Source organism: Ziziphus jujuba, chromosome 8 (assembly GCF_031755915.1).
Source record: "Ziziphus jujuba cultivar Dongzao chromosome 8, ASM3175591v1".
NCBI lineage: Eukaryota > Viridiplantae > Streptophyta > Magnoliopsida > Rosales > Rhamnaceae > Ziziphus > Ziziphus jujuba.
Genome location: NC_083386.1, coordinates 13654282 through 13674371, shown reverse-complemented (window position 1 = coordinate 13674371; position 20090 = coordinate 13654282). Strand labels below are relative to the sequence as shown.

Here is a 20090-nt window from a genome sequence, read left to right as displayed (position 1 = left end):
TAGTATATATAGAAATATTTATAAAAAATAAATATTAAAATAAATAAAAGAGAGATAGTTAATTGAGGTGGATTTGGATTTGGATTTGGATTAGGATTTTTTTTTTATTTTTTGGTGTGGTGAAATTTAATTTTTGATGTACGAGTAAGTATAGAAGAAGGAAGAGGAGGGGAGGTGAGAGAAAGGTGACCTAAAACGCCTAATCCATTGTCTATACGTCTTGTTTATATTTTTCTTGAAGAAGGGGGATGAGAAGGGGGTATACGTGAAAGGATTTCGTTGACTATTGATGACACGTGGCGTAATGGGTGTTTACGGATGATAATTTTTGTTCACATTTATGGGGGGTTTATGAGAAGGAATTAGGTTGGGTGTTGATCTACTGTGGCGTAAGCCGGCTGTGTGTGTGTGCGGGCAAATACACGGTATTTTTCTTGTTATATTTATTGGGTGGGCTAAGCTGTAGCTGTTTGGCAAAATTGGTTGCCACTTAATTTGGTTAGGTTTTCCAATTCGGAAGAGTAATTCATGTTATTTTGAATTATTTTATTTATTTATTTTGTCTGCGGCAAAAATTCTTTTATTTTATTTTTTTATCATTATCTCGACAAAAAAAAAATAAAATAAAATAAAATAATTTGCTACTAGGATATCCATATGGAAATTATTAGACTGTCCTTAAGTTGATATGTATGAGTTTATTATTTCGAGGATATAAGCTAACTTTTCTTTTAGCTAAGATTAATAAATTTGTGTTAATTGTTGACCAACATTAGCAAATAAACTGCTGATTTTTTTTTTTTATTTTAAATCAACCAAACAAACTGCAATTACGTTAATTATTCTAGAACATTTTTTTTTTCCCTCAGGAAAGCTTAACACTTACGCTTTGCACTTTCATTTATGGATGCAACACCTGGCATTTTCACTCCAATGTTAAAACACTAAGAAACAAAGATCCAATTGCGTAGGTTGCATTTTTGTCTTTCCCCACCTCTTCCTGTTTTTAGGCATGTATGACCATACAATTAATAAATACCATAATACGTCCTAGTGATATGACTATTTATTTGCTAATACATTAGAAGCCAAACATTATAGAACTTCTAATTCCTTTAAAGCAGCGCATATAACAATGTCCATTAGTGATAATATTTAAATTTTAGATTCAAGGCTTAATGCTAAAATTCATCCTCTCCAATTTTTATACATATATATACAGATATATATATATATATATATATATATATATATATATATATATATATATATATATATATATAAAACATTAGAAAACTTGTAAAAAAGGAAAAAGAATACCATATAGTACAATTCTAGAGCAACATTTATTTCCTGTCTAAGAATTTTCCGTAACTTATCTACCTTGTTTTTACGAATGTAAAAACGCAAAAATAAAAAAGTAAATTATCAGTTAATAAATTCATTATGTTAAGAAGTAGTATCAAATTTAAAGTATTATTTTAATTTGGACAATTTGATTCATAACCTATCTCACTTTATGTTTCCTTGTAACCTTTTTTTTCTTTTTTCAAAAAGCGTGAACTAATTTTAATAACTATTAATTAATTTGGAAAGAACAAACACCCTTGATTTTTAAATTTTACAGATTGACTCTCTTTTGAAACTTTGCTATGTTTTTAATTATCCACCAACTTAGTTCCTTCTTTTTTTTCCACTTTTATAGGTATTACCTGCTCTAGGAATTTTCTAGTCAAAGATAGAAACAAAGGGGAAAAAGGGAAAATAAAAAAACAAAAAATGAACAATGAACAATATGAATATATATATATATATATATATATATAGATATGTAATAACAAATTATTATTTTTATATGAAAAAGGATATATAATAATAATAATAATAATAATAATATTAGTATTAGTATGATCATCATCATCTCAATGTCAAAATCTTTCCAGAACTTGAAAACAAAAGTTTAGTTGTTCATCAGAACGAATCAAGAAAAAGTTAATTTTATATTTGGTAAAGCATGTATTGATAAATTTGGCAAAGATAATAGTAAGAATAGCTAGTTCGTTATAGCTAAAGGGCAAGAATGGACTTAATTTGTATCTACCAATTTCCGTTTCATACATCACCTACCAGCTAGAAAACATATACCAAGGAAATAATGAAGCTAAAATAAAATAAAAAAAAAGAGCACGAACAAGAACTAAAAAAGCTTTTAGCTTAATACAAAAGAAGCTAAAAAAGGAAGGAAACAGAAAGAGAAAGATAAAAAGTAGAAAAAGAAAACCAAATAACATATTTTGGTACTCTAAGAAGCTTGGTTGTTAAATACAGATGGGCTACCAAAGCTACACCGAAATGGAAGCTAACTCACAACTAGAAATTATAAAAGAGAGCTGTGAAAAGTCAAATGGTGAAGAATAAGTTGATCAAGTACATGCATGTTCATATATATTATATAGGGTGGTCTAATTTTCATGCATGGGGCATGTCAGTATGCATGTGACATTGTTTGAATTAATTAGAATGTCAAAAATTTTCTTTTGAAAAAAGAGTTTGGGGGGCAGGGAACTTTAGTGTTTTTTCCTTTGATACTTTCAAAAGGATGGTATATATAAATATATACATAGTTGAATATTTGGATCTTTTTTGGCCGTGTACTAAAGGATCCTACACTCAAAGACAAACCAACTGCCAACTGGTGAGAAAATGTTTCAAAGGGTCTATTTTCATTGGAATAATATTACACATGTAATGTTACTTGCTCAGTAAGGTGACTTGCTGAATAGAAACTAACATATATATATATATATATATATATATATATATAGTTTAATTATGATGAAGGATTATGAAGGATTTAAAAAAAAAGATAATAATTCATAACTATTAAATTTGTGTGATTGCATAATTTAATGATTCGGAATGATTGTTTCTCTCTATAAGTCCCTTGCGTTGTTCTCTGTATCAAATTCATATATATATATTTACCAAAAAAAAGAAAAAGATACTGTATAACATGATAGTGATTGATCACTAGAGCTAGTTTCTATCTAATATTTTTTGCATCATAAAGTGATTGATCAGTTGGAGAGTATAGCAAAGTTATATGTAAATATATATATATATATATATATATATATATATATATAGAAAGAGAGAGAGAGAGAGAGATTGACCTTTTAAATTCAATTTTAAAAGATAAATCTAATCAAATTAAACAAATTTAAGTAAATTTAAGGTTGTAGTTAAAAACTTTAATATAACATGATAGTTTACCATTAATATTTTTATTAGTTTTTGAATTGGATTATGCATTAATGATTTATTGGATCCATATAGAATAATAATACATATATTATATACAGACAGGACGGAAGAGAGAGTTTTTATTCAATAAAGTAATTTCCATACAACTCCTTGATTTGTTTTTCTTGTTATTGTTGTCTAGTTTGACGTTACCAAAAAAGTCCATATTTGGCAAACCTTTACTTTAAACGACGACGCATAGTTAGGTGTAAATTAGATACAGGCTCTCATGCGCTGTGTGTTGGATGATAGGTGCAAGATTCCTTAACTCCCGCATGGAAAGCTGGACCAAGTGAAAATAAAAAATGAAAAGGACCAGTGAAAGTGATATAATGAAGCATATGAAAATATATCCTCAGGAATTGAAAATATACCAAATAAAAAATTAGTTAAACATATGAAATAATTATTTATGTTCATACGATTATTTTGCATATCAAACGTATCCTTGATGTTTTTTATATTTCACATTTATCTTTACATACCTTCAAAAAGTATCATCAACCAATTTTGTCAATCATTTCCAAAATTTGTTTTCAAATGAAAAATACTTATAATTCGTATGTGCATATCACACATCAGAAAAAAATCATATAACATAGTTCTAAAAATCATATGAATGTCTATGATAATTTTTAGTGTGATGGGTATATCTTTTTGGTGAATGTGCAATGGGTGTGCTTAATTACGCCTTTTTTTATTTTATTTTAAAAAAAGGAAGTGTTAGATTATACTTACACATATTAGGTGTTAGAATAAATAAACTCTTAATCATTGATAAAAATGTCGATATCAACAGAAATATCAATAGGAATATTAGTAAAAGTATAAAAATTATAAATATTTAATTTATAACAAAAAATTTTATATATGAAATATTTAATATAGTAAAATAAAATAATATATAATTATTAGAATACAAATTATAATAAAATAGTTTATAAATATTAAAATTTAGTGTATATAAAGTAAATATAGTGTTTGTTGAAATCAAAATATAGTAAATTTGATAATAATAGTAAATATATGTAAAGTTCTTAAATATAATTCATAATACATATCAATATAAAAAAGAACTTCTTAATAATTTAAATTGACAACTATATTGAAATGTTTGATGCATATAACAATAGATTTCCTACTCATCATGTTGGAGATAATTTTCATGTAATTGTGGATGTGATAAATATTTCTCTCTGTTAATTCCAACCATTTGTCTAAATAAAGGGTAATGTGGATTCATCCAAAGTGAAATATAGTATACAGTTGAAGACATAGGATAATAAAAAAGCATCAATATTATAAGTTGTGAGAATTATATAATCCCATATGACCAATTAAGTACACTATTGGAATTTTATAATTTTCATTATTAAAACTAACTTGTGTATTTAAGCGTATTATATAAAAAGATTTGGAAAATAATCTTTCTTAAATTGACTATCATAAAAATTCAATGGTGCTTTCTTGAATCATGATATCTTATACGAGTCCTATGATCAAAATTTTGTGTAGTATGTTTGTATTGATCTTCATTTGTAAATGGTTTTAATGGTTGTTAACTTGATTCTTAATTAAAAAAAAATAGTATTTTTTTACTTTTTTTTTAAATGTTATTTCAAATTTTTCTCATCATAAAACGTGCTCAAATAATGAGAAATTTTAATACATAATTAAAAAGCTACAATTTCTACCAATATTATTTGATAATATCGATATTTTGTATTGAAAATTGATATTTTCATTAACGTTTCCAACAAAATTTGTAAAAAGATCATCAATTTCCATCTACAACTTCAAATATCATTGATATTTTCTGACATTATTTATATTTCTATGGACAACTTAGACAGACATATCTTACACCTCTATTACTATCTAGGATATGGAAATTCCAACAAGGTTGACGAAATGTCAACAACATTGATGATTTTTCTTCCCTATTCATGAAGTTGCAGAAGATTATAAGTCTTGGCTTTGAGCAACAAAATTAAAATTTTAAAATCAAATTAATAAAATGAAATTGTAATTTCATTTATTTAAATGCAGTTTTGTCATTTAAAATTTTTTTCATTCATTTTCTTTCTTTGTTACTTTTGTTAGTTGATGTTGTTTTTTGTTAGAATTAAGTAAAACAAATTGATACCAAATATATATATATATATATAAAGTTTTGATTTGTTAGGAATATAGTTTTTATTTTCTTTTGGACATTTTATTCACATGACAATCGCTAAAAAGATTTAGTTTTAAATTATTAATTAATGTGACATCTTTAATATTTAACACGTCAATATATTTTTATTTTATGATAATATATTTCCAACAAATAATAAGTAATACATACATACATATATATGTATATATATATATATATACAAACGCATATAAGATCAAAAACTTTTTAATTTTGACAATATATAAAATCAATAATTTATTAGTCTATTAGTCTTTCGGTAACAACTCAATAGCTTTTCTTTAGACAATAACTACCAATTTCTTTAGACAAATAAATAATTAAAATAAATAAAAAACTACACTTAATAGCCAGAAGAGTACTTCAAAAGCAAAAATCCCCTCTACTTTTTTTTTTCCTGGTGAAAACTGCTCTGTACATTTTACCGAGGATGGTGATATGTAATAATGATTAAGCATGATGTTGATATATAATAAGTATTCGAGCATGCTTCGGGGTTGCTATCAAGCAATGGCTTGAAAATATATAAAAGACACAGAAACCCCACACCTTGATTTACATTGATTTTGTACGTGGCCAAACCCTGCTCTCGTAGTTGCATTTTCAGAGATTTCCTTCGTTTATAAGCTAAAACGAACACTGTTATTGCCTTCGTGATTGAGAGTTGAGATAAATAGTACATATATAGTGAATCTCTAACATTTTTATAAATTTTCTATTAAACTTTTTTTATTAGATTGTTTATAAGCTAAATTTTCTTGAAGAGGGTTTACATAGATCCTATCAGGATTTATGATAAGATTCAATTTAAGATTTTAATATTTTATTAAATTTTTTTAAAATTTAAAATACATTCTAGATTTTTTAAAATTTTAAATATATTTTTTAATCTCAATTTAAAAACTGATGAATGAGATACGAGAAAATAGATTAGAATGTTACAATGAAAAATTGATTGAATATATATATTATTGAGAAAAAGTATATTATATATTGATGATCATATTATTTTCAGCATGAAAAATTATGATGATATCATAATATTCTAATTTTACAAGATTAATCTAATGGATGTAATCTTGTAGGACATGCATCCAGACCATACATATAATGTGATTTTAAAAAACCGATACTGTACATATGTATACAATTTTGATTTCCTAAAGAATATTTTACAAATCAAAATAACAATGAAAGAAGCAACGATGAAACAAATGCTAGAATTCGACTAACGTGTATTACAAATAACATTTCAATTTTTAATGAATTAAAAACGAAAAACATTCTTGGGGAAAGAACAATGTTACATCACTGCAATTTGCCTTATTAATTGGAAGATAATTATCCTGTCAAAAGGCAATAATCCCACATTTGAATAGCAAGAAAATAAAAAATAAAATAAAAAATAAAAAAAAACTAGGGAGATACTTTCAAAAAAATATAATTACTTAAAGAACTTTTTTGCTCAAATATTTACGTATAGAACTTCTTGACAAAAACCTTGTACCTAACAAGTCATGCGATTTATATTGATTGTTATATAGAAAAAAATAAATTATCAATCAAATTTTAAAAAATTTAATAATTTTTTTATAATAATTTTAATGGATAAACATTAGACAAAATTGTTATTTTGCTTTTTGGGTTTTGTTAAGAAAAACCAAAATATATTTAAAAGATATGATATTATTAAGATAACGTAGATTACCTCATAGAATATCTTTACCATAAATCTTTACTATATCATAACTGTTTACAATATATATATACATATATATGATCTCTTTGGGTAACATTTTTAAGTCAGAAAAAACATCCTTACTTTCCAGTATACCTCAACCTGTCCGTTCACAATGTGCAAAGTAACATTGAAAAGAGTAGATCCCATATGAACGCAACTAATTTTGTCAAAAAAAAAAAAAAAAAAAAGTTGGCATAATGCTAACGTGTTGTAGTATACAATTGAAGGTGAAGAATATAAAATCAATTCAGTTATAAAGGTTGTCGGTGAATTATAAATGAAAATGGAATTGGAATGATGGGGTAACTTGCTTTTTTGTGCTAGCTTTTACATAATTATTGTGCATACAGACAAAACAATATCATTATTCATTACAACTTGCTAAATTGACATATTCACATTTGGTGTAGATTATTTAATTAGGAGAGATACAAAATAAGCTCTAATAACATGTCAGATGTTGATAGTATCATCTTAAATTAATGAGTTAATATTAAAACTTTAAATGGATAAATAAAAACCTTTTAACACTGCTCATATTACTAGATGCAAAACTTAAGATGGAAACCATAATCCTACCACACCAAAGCTAAATTAATTAATGTTCAAATAATCATTATTACGTCAATTTTCACAACTAACGCTTTATTTTATTTTAATTTCAATATTATTTTATGCAATCTTGTAAACAATATAAAGTAAAAGAGAGCAATAGCAATACCGTTTTTTTTTTTTTTTTTTTTTTTTGGCCCTTTTGTGTGTTCGTGATGTGTCTCCATGGTTAAACCCATTAATTTCAAAAGAGAAATGAAAGAAAATCATAGACAAGCAGTTTACTAATTATTTGTAACGAAAAATGTAAAACATAAAGTAAAAACGTAAAAATGATTATATAAAATACATTCATATTCTTTATGAAAATAGACTATATATTATTTTTGTTTTCAATTTTCATTAGGAAATCCTAATTTCAAACACGAGGAGATTATATTAGTTTTATCTTTCAGATCTGGAACTTGTTTTACTAATCTGTGCTATATTTTAACTTGGCACCCAGTAGCCGTTTAACAATTGTGTTCATTTTGAGCAACATTACTTCCTTGGATCCGACCAGACAGACATTAACAAAATCATCAGCTGGCGAAACATGCTTTTCACTTAATTCTTTCCCACAAAAATTACCAAAAAAACCAAAAAAAAATATATATATATATATATATATATAAAATAATATTGGAAAAAGAATGTCAAAAGTTTCTGATACAAGAGTAAAAACACAACAAAAATTACAAAAAATAAAATAAAATAAAAGTCGGAAAGGATGTCAAAAGTTTCTGATACAAAACACAACAAAAATTACAAAAAATAAAATAAAATAAAAATGGAAATGGATGTCAAAAGTTTCTGATACAAAAGTAAAAACACACGCATCAAAAAACAGGTACCCAGTGCTCAAATTGAATGATAAGGTTTATGATTATATTCATAATAAATTAGGCACTCGGAGCCTTTTTAACAAGCTTTACTACCACAACTCCTAACTGGTGGGTCTCACTCTCACTCCCACTCAACACAACACAAAATGCATAAATAAACGCAAAAATGTATTCTATTTGCCAAGACCTATAAATAAACAAAAAACAGTAAAGGACATGTCTGCGAGGATCATGCATTAACCATTCTTTATATCGGAAAAAGTAAAAAAAAAAACACAAACGCAAACGTCTTCCATTTGCCAAGACCTATAAATAAACAAAAAGAAATAAAGGAATTGTCTGCGAGGATCATGTATTAACCATTCTTTATATCGGAAAAAGTAAAAAACACACCAACAAAAATAAAGAGAAAAAATACACTAGACGGTCGAGGACTATTGTATCTCACTCTTATCTTTTTTGATGGAAAAAAATAACCAAACCAAATAAAAAATGTGAACGAATAGGAAGAGGCGTATCCCATTAAGAAACTAAGGTCTGACCTGTTCATTATGGAATATAAATACCAGTGGTCCATTTTATAGATATAGATATAGATATATCTATATATATATATATATATATAGCCAGATAGAGATTAGCATAGCCAAAGAAAAAAAAAAATTTATAACAAGTGAAAAACATCATAAAATAACAGAATTTACCACAAAGAACCATCTTCGGCAGCATAGTAGTTTCAAAGGAAATGGAGCAGAGAACCAAATGAGCAAGAGAACCATCCACTCTTCAAATAGAAATGAAAGCCTATTTTCATCTAGTTTGTTTTTTTGCAAAAGAAAAAAACACAAATCAGTTCTGCTTCTAAAAACCATCATAATTTTTACAAACAAAAACTTAACAAACAGTAGAGTTAGCAGCATTTATATAAATTGCCTGCAAATGAAGCAGGAATATAAGAGAAACAAGTGAATGTTAATGAGCTATATAGAAAAGGACTAGAGTTGTAATACATCCCAGGTATCACATACCCACTGTACCAAAATGGCAATAGCAGGCAACAGAAAATTGAAGTACATTAGCTAACACCATACCATATGATCCCACAGAGTAAATAAATCGCATAATGCAGTTTCTAAAAACTCATTGTCACTTACCAAAATGTTGAGGAAAAAGATATCAAGTTGAAAGACATTTACAACAAACCGGAAATACTTCACTGCAAGCAGCTTGAGCAGTTATACTTGATCCTCTGAAAAATTGACAGCGATATCCCAGTAGTGAACAACTCCAGCATCAGAAAAAATTTTGCGAGCAGCAGCTTCAGTCATGCAATCATGAATCAAAAATCTATTGAAGGCTGGTTTTGCAACACTTCCTTGCCAAACTAACACACACTTGTTAACAGGTTTGTCATCACTTTCATCTTCATCCTCATCCTCGTTTGTTACAGCATTAGCCCAGTTTATGCGCCTGAGCATAACCTTTCCATACCTCTTTATCGACTTACTTCCACCTTCCACAACCACAACAGTAATCCCATCAGAAATAACAGCACAACCAGTCAATCGATTCTCTCGTGCAAACATATCAACTTTGAAACGGGATTGAGGATGCGAAAGGTCATTTATCTTGTAAACTGAGACTATGGTCTCCACTGTATTTGGATCATCAAAAAGCTTCCTTTCTTTCTTCTCACGTCGCTCAGAAGGGGTGAGCTTGCGTGCAATATTCCTATCAATGTGAGCTTGTTCACGCTCAGCAGCTGCACTCCGAATTTCCTTTTCGAGCCTTGTTGGATCTTGGGTTGCTTCTGACCCAAGAACCTTCATCAGGTTGCTCATTTTAACTTTAGGCTTTGGAGGTTCAATCAGGCCTTGTCGAATCATCTCTTGCCTATCTTTCTCCCTAGCCAGTCGACGCTGTGTACGTAGTTTCTTCTGTTCTTTCTTTGTCAGCTTAAGGGGCTGAGGTGGTGGAGGAGCTGGATCAGCAGGGGGCTCAATAGGACGAGGATGTTCAATATAGATGGTGATTTTTTCCATCTTTATTCTATCTTCAGGCATGACACCATCAAAGATATCACCATAAGTACCAGAATATAAAAGAGGCACATCCCTGATAAGATACAAATACATAATTGGAAAATTAAATTCAAGTTCATCAAAATTTTAGAATAAACCAAATAAAAAACTATATTAGTCGTAAGGTCCCATATCAGCTAGTTAATGAAAAGGCAGAGGAAGCTACAAAATAGATCGAAGAACTCCACTGTAATTACAATATTCCAGGAATCAATATCACAGCCCACCTATCATCAGTTTTAATTTTTCAATCGAGAGCACATAAGATCTGATATGCTTTTTTTCAAGTGGTTCATAACTACAAATACAAATGCCAAACATATTTTATTTGATAAGTAAACATGCAACAGATAAACACAATGTAAATTGACAGACACCCAAAGAATACTCAGATATCCAGCCATTTTTAGCATTTTGCTTTTTTCCTAGCATTTGGTTGTTTTCCTATGAAATAACTATTTATATATATGTTGCCCAGGACCCTTTTCTTTAAAAAGAATATAATGACAGGGTAAACAGAATTGATTGGGCTCCAGAAAGATCAAAGTTTTCATAAACCAAAACCTATACGAATAAATAGCACAAGACAACTAGAATAATGCCTAAAAGAAAAACAAAAGCATGCCATAAAAATTGCACTGCAATAATAACTTACCACCACTCAACTTCAGGAATTGGTTCCTTAGGCTTTTCTTTGATGATAACTCTCTCTGATACCTCTATCAAGTTTGGATTTATATCAGGTGCTGCCTTTGCCTTTGCCAGCTGTGCCTGCTTAGCCTTTTGCTCTTTTGCTTGTGCCTCTCCAAATTTACTCTGTTAAGAAGGAGAGAAAAATAAATAAGGACACAATTCATACTCTTAGGGACCCAAAAGGGGCTTTAGAGTCAACAGTAAATACCTTCAATTTTATATGCTCAGCCTCTTTAGACCATTTGCCCTCCTCTACAAACAGGAAATTCATCCTCTTAGGCCTCAGGAGTTTAGTTTTATTAATACCCATCCTTGCATCAAAATGGGGATTTGATTCTGGATCCACTTCTAAATCAGGTTTAAGAATTTGGAATGCATCTTTCTTCTGTTTGTTAATGTTCACCTGGAAATGTAAAAATATAATATTAATTAACGATGAAAAGGTTCCAAATAACAGAAAACTATCTAAAAGGTTTCTAACAAACCTTTAGGGTGCTGAGGTTGCTTGGTTTAGTCACATTCACTACATTTCCATGTTCATCGATTTCCCTACCATGAGCATCAAGACGAAGGACAAGGGATTTAGTAGGCTTCTGAGGAGGGGGAGAATCTGTAGCAACCTGCCCTGGAAACAAGTTTATGAGAGGACCAAACTCAGGGTCCTGACGGAATCCCATCCTGGCAGCCAGCTCCTGTGCACGTTTTACAGCCTCAAAATTCTTAATAGTTGTAAGACCAGCAGGAGCAGTTGTGCCACTCGTCACAGAAGATGAACCACCAGCAATTAAGGTTGAGGAATTCAATGTTGCCTCAGAAATAGCTGAAGTGGTCGCCGATGAAGGTGTCAAACCATGCACCGTTCCAACAGAAACAGGTGGCGGCTTCAGCCCCTCTTTTGGGACCAGGTTATCTGAATTTGACTTAGCACCTTTGTTCAACTACAGTATGAAAATGATAACAAATAAGAATCACAATCAATGGATATTCTGCAAATATAAATATGATGGAATGGCGATATAGAGAAAAAGAAGATGAAGAGGTCAACAACAGAAAACAAGGTATAAAGTTTACAGTAACTTTACCAAATTTTTATTGTTCTTCAGCTTCTCCAACAGTTCCTTCTGCTTCTGTAAAGTTTTCTTAACAGCATCAACAGAAAGATTTCCACTTTTTCCAGCCGTTGAAGATGTCCCATCTGTACTAGATTTTCCATGAACCTCATGAGACCTGGTAATACTAACTCCCTTATTTTCATGTGTGGTAGAAATTGAAGATACCTTTGTAGGAAGGGGATGGCTAGGGGATAAAGAAGTCTCAGGCACATTCCTTGATGCCATTGCGAGTGATTCCAGACCACCACCCTAGTATCATTGAAAATAGAATATACAAATCAATATGCAAAAACAGAAGAGAGGTTGATAGAGGGGCAAGCATCAAAATTAGAAAATGAAGAGAAAATAATCTGTATATAAACCATTGAGTCATAATACAATTGAAAGTAGGAAACAGCTACAAACAAAAATCCCTATAAAATAGGTAAAAACCAAAAAAAAAAAAAAAAAAAAATACTGAAAACGCACACTGATGTCCTCAAACACTAAAGATATTACCTAGCCAAGTTTCCTATGACTTTGGGAACAAAATGTCATGGAAACAAACTAATGTGTATAAAATAAGAATTAAATAAAGTGAAAGCACGTTAAATATAAATATGTATATATATTAATAGTCCCCTTGTCCGGGGGGACAGAGCTCATAATATCCTGGGCTCTTGAACATCCTGCAACATGTTGCCCGACGTTGAGGAGCTCATATTATCCTGAGCCCTGTCCCCCAGAAGAAAATTTTGTTGCGGGACGTTGAGGAGCTCAGATTAGATTTCTAAACCAGAAACTATCATTCACTTAGATTTCTAAACCATGCCCCAAAAAAAAAAAAAAAAAAAAAAAGCATATGCAAAAATATTACTTCGAATAAAATATGGACGCAGACCAGTAAAGAAAGAAAGAAAACTGAGCAATAATAACGTTACCCACCAAACCACCCCCATTAGCGGTGCCAGTGGCGCTCTGAGAATTATCAAAATGACCATCAGCCACTTGTTTTTTAACGTCCTTAACATCACTCGTATTCAGCTCCTCCCCTTGCACGGAAACTCCGTCATTGTCTTTGTCATAGAATTCTTCTTCCTTCAGCCGACGATCCTCAAACCTCCTTCTCTCCCTCTGACCACCATTGACGATATCCTTCCCATCCTCATCAAACCGCTTCTTCTCCTTCTTCACTTCCTCCAAAACTTTGGCTCTCTTCTCTCCACCATCAAACCCTCTATCCTCACTCCCTCCCCTCTCCTTCCTCTTATGCCTCCTCTCCACGGACTCATCCTCGCGATGCTTAGCCCTATCTCTATCTCTGCTCCCTTCTCTCTCGTAGGACCTCTCGCGCTGCTTGGAATCACGATCGCGCAAGCCCTCGCGGTCATCGTTGGGCTCGGAGGAGGAGCGTTCGCGGCGAGATTTGTGGTCGCGCGGCTCGTGAGAGCGTTCTCGCTTGGAATCACGGTCCGATCGGTGGTGGCGATGGTGATCGGAATCCCTGAAAGATCGCTTGTCGTCGGCATCTACAGTTCGATGCTTGTGGTGGTGGTGATCGCGTTCGTCCCGCGAACGTTTGCTTGGTTTATCTTTCTCCATTCTTCTTTAGGGTTTCTGATTCCGAAAATCTATCTCTCTCTCAGACTCTCCGGAAGATAATGAAATATAAATGGGATTTTTTTTTTATAATATTGAAATATAAATGGGATTCAGGAAAGGGCTTTGGAGCCTTGGATTTGGATCTTCCGGAAGTTGGGTTTAATTTCACCGGTGGGTTTGTTTATGTGGGCCGGATCCTCTCGATCCTCTGTACAAACTTACATATATAGCCACTGGTTTCTCGTAATTCTTGAAAAATAAAATATAAAAAATGGCTATTTCAATGACAAATAGATTTTGTTATTTATCTGGAATTTTTTATTTTTATCATCTTCAGGTGTTTAACCTAAAAAAATCCATTTGTGCTCCTTCCATCATCATCAATAAAAATATTTTTTTAATTAAATTACACAAGTTTTTATGGAGGTTCATCTGCTAGTGGATAGATATCCTTTTTATGTGGGAGATAAATATTTGAAATTTTTTGCTTTCACGGTGAGAGAGAGAGAGAGAGAGAGAGAGAGAGAGAGAGAGATAGAGAGAAACTTTTTTACTTACAATAATTTTGTTTTGTACGTAATTTATAAAGTTTTCCTAAGTTAATTTAATGTATCCAAATTTCAAATATAAGAAAAGTTATCATTTAATATATATATATATATACGCACAAAATTAATTATTACTAAATTGATGGCCTACATGCACAAATTTGAAAAAGATAATACCTTAACACAAATAAAAGTTTAATTGTGAGTTTTTATAATTTTCAAAAATGCATAAAAACATTTATAAAATTTTCAAATTTTATAACAATTAGTGTTTGTTTCTTTTCCTTTTAAAGTTTTAAAAGTTATCATACAATTTGAATATAACAATAACAAAATGAAATATATAGCAAGAGTCAAAGTGAGGCATGACCCTAAGATTTGTTCCAGTTTTATTTTTCTATGATAAAAATAAATAGTTTTAAAACATTGATTTGCCATACGTGCAAAAATGCAGTAAAAATCCTAGGTACTTTTTTAATATAAACTAGTCAAAATTCTTGCATGACTGCCACAAAGAAATTACTAGGAGAAAAAATAAATGAGGCCAGAATATATGAAATATGAACCATATGCCATATAATTTTTTCTTCTTTCTTTTCTTTATTTATTTTTCTGTGTTCTTAAAATTAGATCCTGGAACTTGATAGAGTAGCAGTGAATATCTGGGATGTCCTCGCAGAGAAACATATAGAATCATAAACAAAGATAAGTTGCTGAATCAATTTTGAAGCATGCTTATTGGTTGTGGTTTATTACATTATTTAAAAGCAAACATAAAAGCTAAATAGATATACTTGTTTCTCAATAACAAAAAAAAAAAAAAAAAAAAAAAAAAAATCTTGTGGTTTGAGTAACACAGGAGACTTTGCCACTTTATCCATTCTAGCATAACCAGCAAAATGTAACTCTCTTGTATAATTTTAGTCATTAGCTTCATTTGCCATGGCCATTCCAGTCTTGAAAAAGATCTACTACTGAACCAGATCATAGCTCTCTGCATTAACAATATAAAGCATGGTGTATTTACAAAATCAGAGCTTTTTTTTTTTTTTTTTTAAGGGGTGGAATATATTTACATGATACAAGATAAGGGACTTTGAGAGCTTGAAAACTTTTCATGTTTTTGTACTTTGAGTATTTTTGTATTTTGAGTATATTTAATTCTGATTGACCTATATTGGCCAGTATAATTAGTCCATTTTCTATGGAGTCACATTTTAACCTTACATACAAATGCTTCACGTGAGAAAGCAAATAATCACGTTTCTGTCTGCTAGTTTGATTTCATTCTACACAGAAAAACGCAGAGAGACATAAGAAATAGAAAGCCTCAATTAACAAAACTGAAATGGAGAAAAACCACAAAAAAGGCTTGTACATAAGCAGTATGACTTTTCTTGGAGGATTTAAAAGAAACTTGCACCAGTTTCTAATGCCTTCACATCTAAAAATATATGTAAAAACTCACATGAACAATCACCCATTCTGTACAATGTTGAGTACCCATTTTTTCTTAGCACAATATTAAACAGTACCAAAAATAAGAAATTGCAGGTTGAGCTGACAGCATTTGTGTAATCTAACTTATTTCCTCTTTCATCATTTGGGCAAAAACCTTACTCATAGAAACACCTGCAATGTCCCCCATACTTCCCATGCTGAATTCTGCAGTTGATTCGCCGGTCTCTAGATGGTCAACTGGTGAAGATAGTTCATCATTTCGGCTACGTCTTTTATCGACTCCCTGGAGTTGAAGAACATATTCCAAATTCCATAACACATCTCCCATTGTAGGTCGGAAAACACTGTTTTCCGCCAAACATTTTTCGGCTATTTCTCCAAACTTTTTCAATGAATCCGGCTTTATTTGATCTGCAATGCGAGGGTCAACAACTTCCTCCAGTTGCCCTCTCCTCTGCCACTTCATTGCCCAATCTACCAAATTCACTTTTTCCCTCGGAAGGGATGGATCAATAACTGGTCTTCCGCAAAGGATCTCATACATGACCACGCCAAAGGAGTAGACATCTGATTTTTCTGTAAGCTGCTGCCTTGTCAAATACTCTGGATCAAGATAACCAAAGCTTCCTTTCACTGCTGTACTGACATGTGTCTTATCGATCTCCGGACCAGTCTTTGAAAGCCCAAAATCAGCAACCTTGGCCATGAAATTCTCATCTAGTAGAATGTTTGCAGACTTCACATCCCGGTGAATAATAGCCTTTGTAGAGCCCGTATGAAGATAGTGAAGTCCTCTAGCAGATCCAATGCATATCTCAAGCCTCTGTCTCCAACTCAAGGTTGGAACATCTGAGCCATAGAGATGGTTCTTAACGGTCCCATTTTCCATGAACTCGTAAATTATGATCATTTCATTTTGCTCATCACAGTACCCAATCAATGATACTAAATGGCGGTGGCGAAATTGAGATAACATTTCAATTTCAGTCCAAAATTCTCTGAGACCTTGATTTGATTCAGAAACTCCCCTCTTAACAGCCACTTTGGTATTGTCACTCAAAACACCCTCATAAACTTTCCCAAAACCACCTACCCCTATAACCAAGTTTTCACTAAAATTATCAGTAGCCTTTTGAATTACTGAAAGAGGGAAGCGGTACCCAGTTTTCAAGCCAGAAATGCCAGTCCTATTGACATGGTTATTTTCCATCCCGATCACAGCGACGTCCTCTGTCTTTGAGTGCCCAACAAGTGCTAGTTTTCTTCTTCTTCTGCATACAATAAAGATAAGCATAGCCAAAACGACAGCAATAAATAGTCCTGCAGACAAGCCCACAATAACCGCAATTTTTGTCTTGCTACTGCTCTTGAAGGAGTCAGACACATCAAGGCCACCTCTAGAATCACTAACTTTCATGATCTCCAGCCCATTAAGAAACACCAACGGAAATTGTTCATCGGCACTAAAAGGACCAATACTTACTTTTAGCTGAGGATTATTGCTTACCATCTCAACAACATCTATAAAGTAGGGGGTGCCAAAACTGTTTAATGTTTGATTGCTAAGATCAAAGTTCCTAGAAACAGACCAGGAATTAACATAGACCTTGGAGAGACGATTTTGAGTAGAGCTACTCACTATGTCACAGAAATGAAACCTAATAAGATACTCAAAACCAGGATTAACATCAAAATTCCATGTAATATTGACATTAATCGTGGAACCTTCGGTTGTGTTCAATGCCGTTGCAGTGCCATAAACAGAAGAGGGAGCAATCTCTTTTGATGATCCCGTTGTGAAATCCACAGCATCTTCCTTTGACACAAACATTACAGAACTATTATGTGCAAGATATGAACCATCAGAGACCCAGAGTCGCCCAAGGATATCATTTTGAGGAGGCACAGCTACATTACCCATATTCACCCTCTCAACCGTCTCTAATGCTTGCTTCTGCAAATTTCGGTATCTTCCCTGTGAGCCAATGGTTCTGGCCTCTTTAGGAAGAAGATGATCCGGTTGCGAAACTACTTCTAATGCATTTATGAAAGCAGATGAATTGGCGGAAGGGGTAAAAGTGAGAACTAGACTATTAGAACTTATGTTCACAGAGTATTCCTTGACAAGGGTATCATTCTGTATTTGGTGATCTTTGAGAAGGGTAAAACCTTGAGCAGACACAGAGAATTTTGCCATGCTCAAATTGTAATTCTTGTTCACAAGAGGGTAGAAATAGAGGCGAATCCAATGTCGCCCGGGCTTTCTGATAGGAAAAGTATAATCAGAGGTTTCATTAAATATCCGAGCAGTTTCAAATAGAGCTGAACCAAAGGTAGACGATATGGCAATTGAACTTCTGTTTTTGACAGAGATATCGTTTGGGGTTTCAAGAAAACTGGAATTAAAACCATCAGCTACAAATTTACGATCATTAACTGATACATCGCTGGATGATCCACAATCTATCAGATAATTGTCTGGAGGTTCAAATTGTAATGAAAAACGTAATGAACAAAGAATAGATAAAACCCAGATAACTATCCTAATATTCTCAACAATCCTCATAACTACAACTCAAAGAGTGAAGAGAGAAGTGTAAAAGCTTGAACTATATGACAACAGAAAAGGATGATGATTTAAGGAAGATACAACAAGAAGAGCCCAAATCAAGAAACAGGAAATTGGGCAGAAATGACCCCAAACAAAAGGGCCAAAAAAAAAAAAAAAAAAGAAGCTCAGGTTACAATAGCAAAATATCAAACACAAGATCTCAGAGAAAACCCAATAAAGAAATCCAATAAACAAAGTGATTCAACCAAAAGGGATCAATTTTTCAACATTACCTGAGCGCAGTAAAGAAAGTAGTAAGCAAAATCCATATGCCTTGTTGATTTTGCAAATAATATCCGAAGAAGAAAACAACAACGAAACATTTCGCTGTCATGGGGCTCCCCAACTATGCTGGTCAAAGAAAAGATTTAATGAGAACACAAAGCACGATGTGGACAAGTTAGAAGCGATGGAAGGCCACCATCACCTATTTGCGAATTTGACAACGACCCCATAAGTCTTTTCCTATTATTATTTTTTTAAACGTAAACGTTTATTAGTTTGACAAATTCATGGAATAGTACAGAAAGATACAAAAACATATTTTGGAATAACAAATAGGAGAGAAAAAGATAATGGAGTCAAAAGGATGGGTACAGACAAGTTGATAGAGCAAAAAAGAGGATGACAGCTACTGAAAGTGGCTCACCTGCTCAAAGTTGGTACGTGGTATGTTAAAAAAGACACAGAAAGAGGCTTCGTAGGATGGTTCTTACTTCTTAGTGAGAGAAAAGCAGAGAGAGGTGGAAGAGAGAGTATGATGATGATGCGACATCATACTCTCGTCGTTGTCAGGTGTATAAAATTAAAACGCGGTTTCCACAGCGACCAAAGGGTGCTTTTACCATCCTGTCCTCTACTGGCTGGCACCAACTATTTCTTTTTAATTTTCTTATGTGGCCAAACATTATCATGATGTGTTAATTTGGATAGGCTTTCTGGGTTTTTTGATTAAAATAAAAAAAAAAAAGTGCCTAATAAGAACCATCTTATAGCCCTGCACTATTAAGGTATGAAATTATCGAACTCATAATAATTTTTGTCAAAATGGGTGTGACATCACCATCTACATTTATTATGTTAGATTCGAATTTATCACGAACAAAAAAATGCCTGAGGGCATAGCAAAAAAAAAAAAAAAAAAAACAAAAACAAAAACAAAAACAAATTTGGTCAAATCTCTAATTTCAACTTTCAATCTCGAGATATAAAAGCTGAATAATTTACTTTCCCTCAACTACCACCCTTCAGGTTTTCTGGATTTTGGTACACTGATTTTGGGCTTTGTTAATGAAACCTAAAAATGAATTGCAACAAAGTAGGCCC

At 31.8% G+C, this 20090-nt stretch overlaps 2 protein-coding genes across 4 annotated transcripts; both read right to left on the bottom strand.

Annotated features, from left to right (window-relative positions):
• Positions 1 to 8696: 8696 nt before the first annotated feature.
• LOC107413569 (protein RDM16) lies at positions 8697 to 14235 on the bottom strand. 3 transcript variants are annotated; one of them, XR_007239557.2, is made up of 8 exons: positions 13488 to 14235; positions 12534 to 12812; positions 11937 to 12389; positions 11660 to 11854; positions 11414 to 11574; positions 9832 to 10792; positions 9382 to 9491; positions 8697 to 8983 (listed from the first exon to the last, which is right to left on the bottom strand). XR_007239557.2 is itself a non-coding variant. In XM_048469754.2 (6 exons), exons 1-6 carry the CDS (start codon positions 14142 to 14144, stop codon positions 9913 to 9915), a joined length of 2625 nt encoding a protein of 874 aa, XP_048325711.1. In that variant the 5' UTR covers positions 14145 to 14235; the 3' UTR covers positions 9572 to 9912. The 3 variants fall into 3 exon arrangements, 1 of the variants encoding a protein (XP_048325711.1); XR_007239556.2 differs by having other exon boundaries at positions 8697 to 9491; XM_048469754.2 differs by lacking the exons at positions 8697 to 8983; positions 9382 to 9491 and having other exon boundaries at positions 9572 to 10792.
• A 1771-nt stretch (positions 14236 to 16006) lies between these two features.
• Positions 16007 to 19155, bottom strand: LOC107413595 (probable receptor-like protein kinase At5g59700). The gene has a single exon (XM_048470346.2). The coding sequence runs from the start codon at positions 18717 to 18719 to the stop codon at positions 16272 to 16274; it is 2448 nt and encodes an 815-aa protein (XP_048326303.2). The 5' UTR covers positions 18720 to 19155; the 3' UTR covers positions 16007 to 16271.
• Between the last annotated feature and the right edge of the window lie 935 nt (positions 19156 to 20090).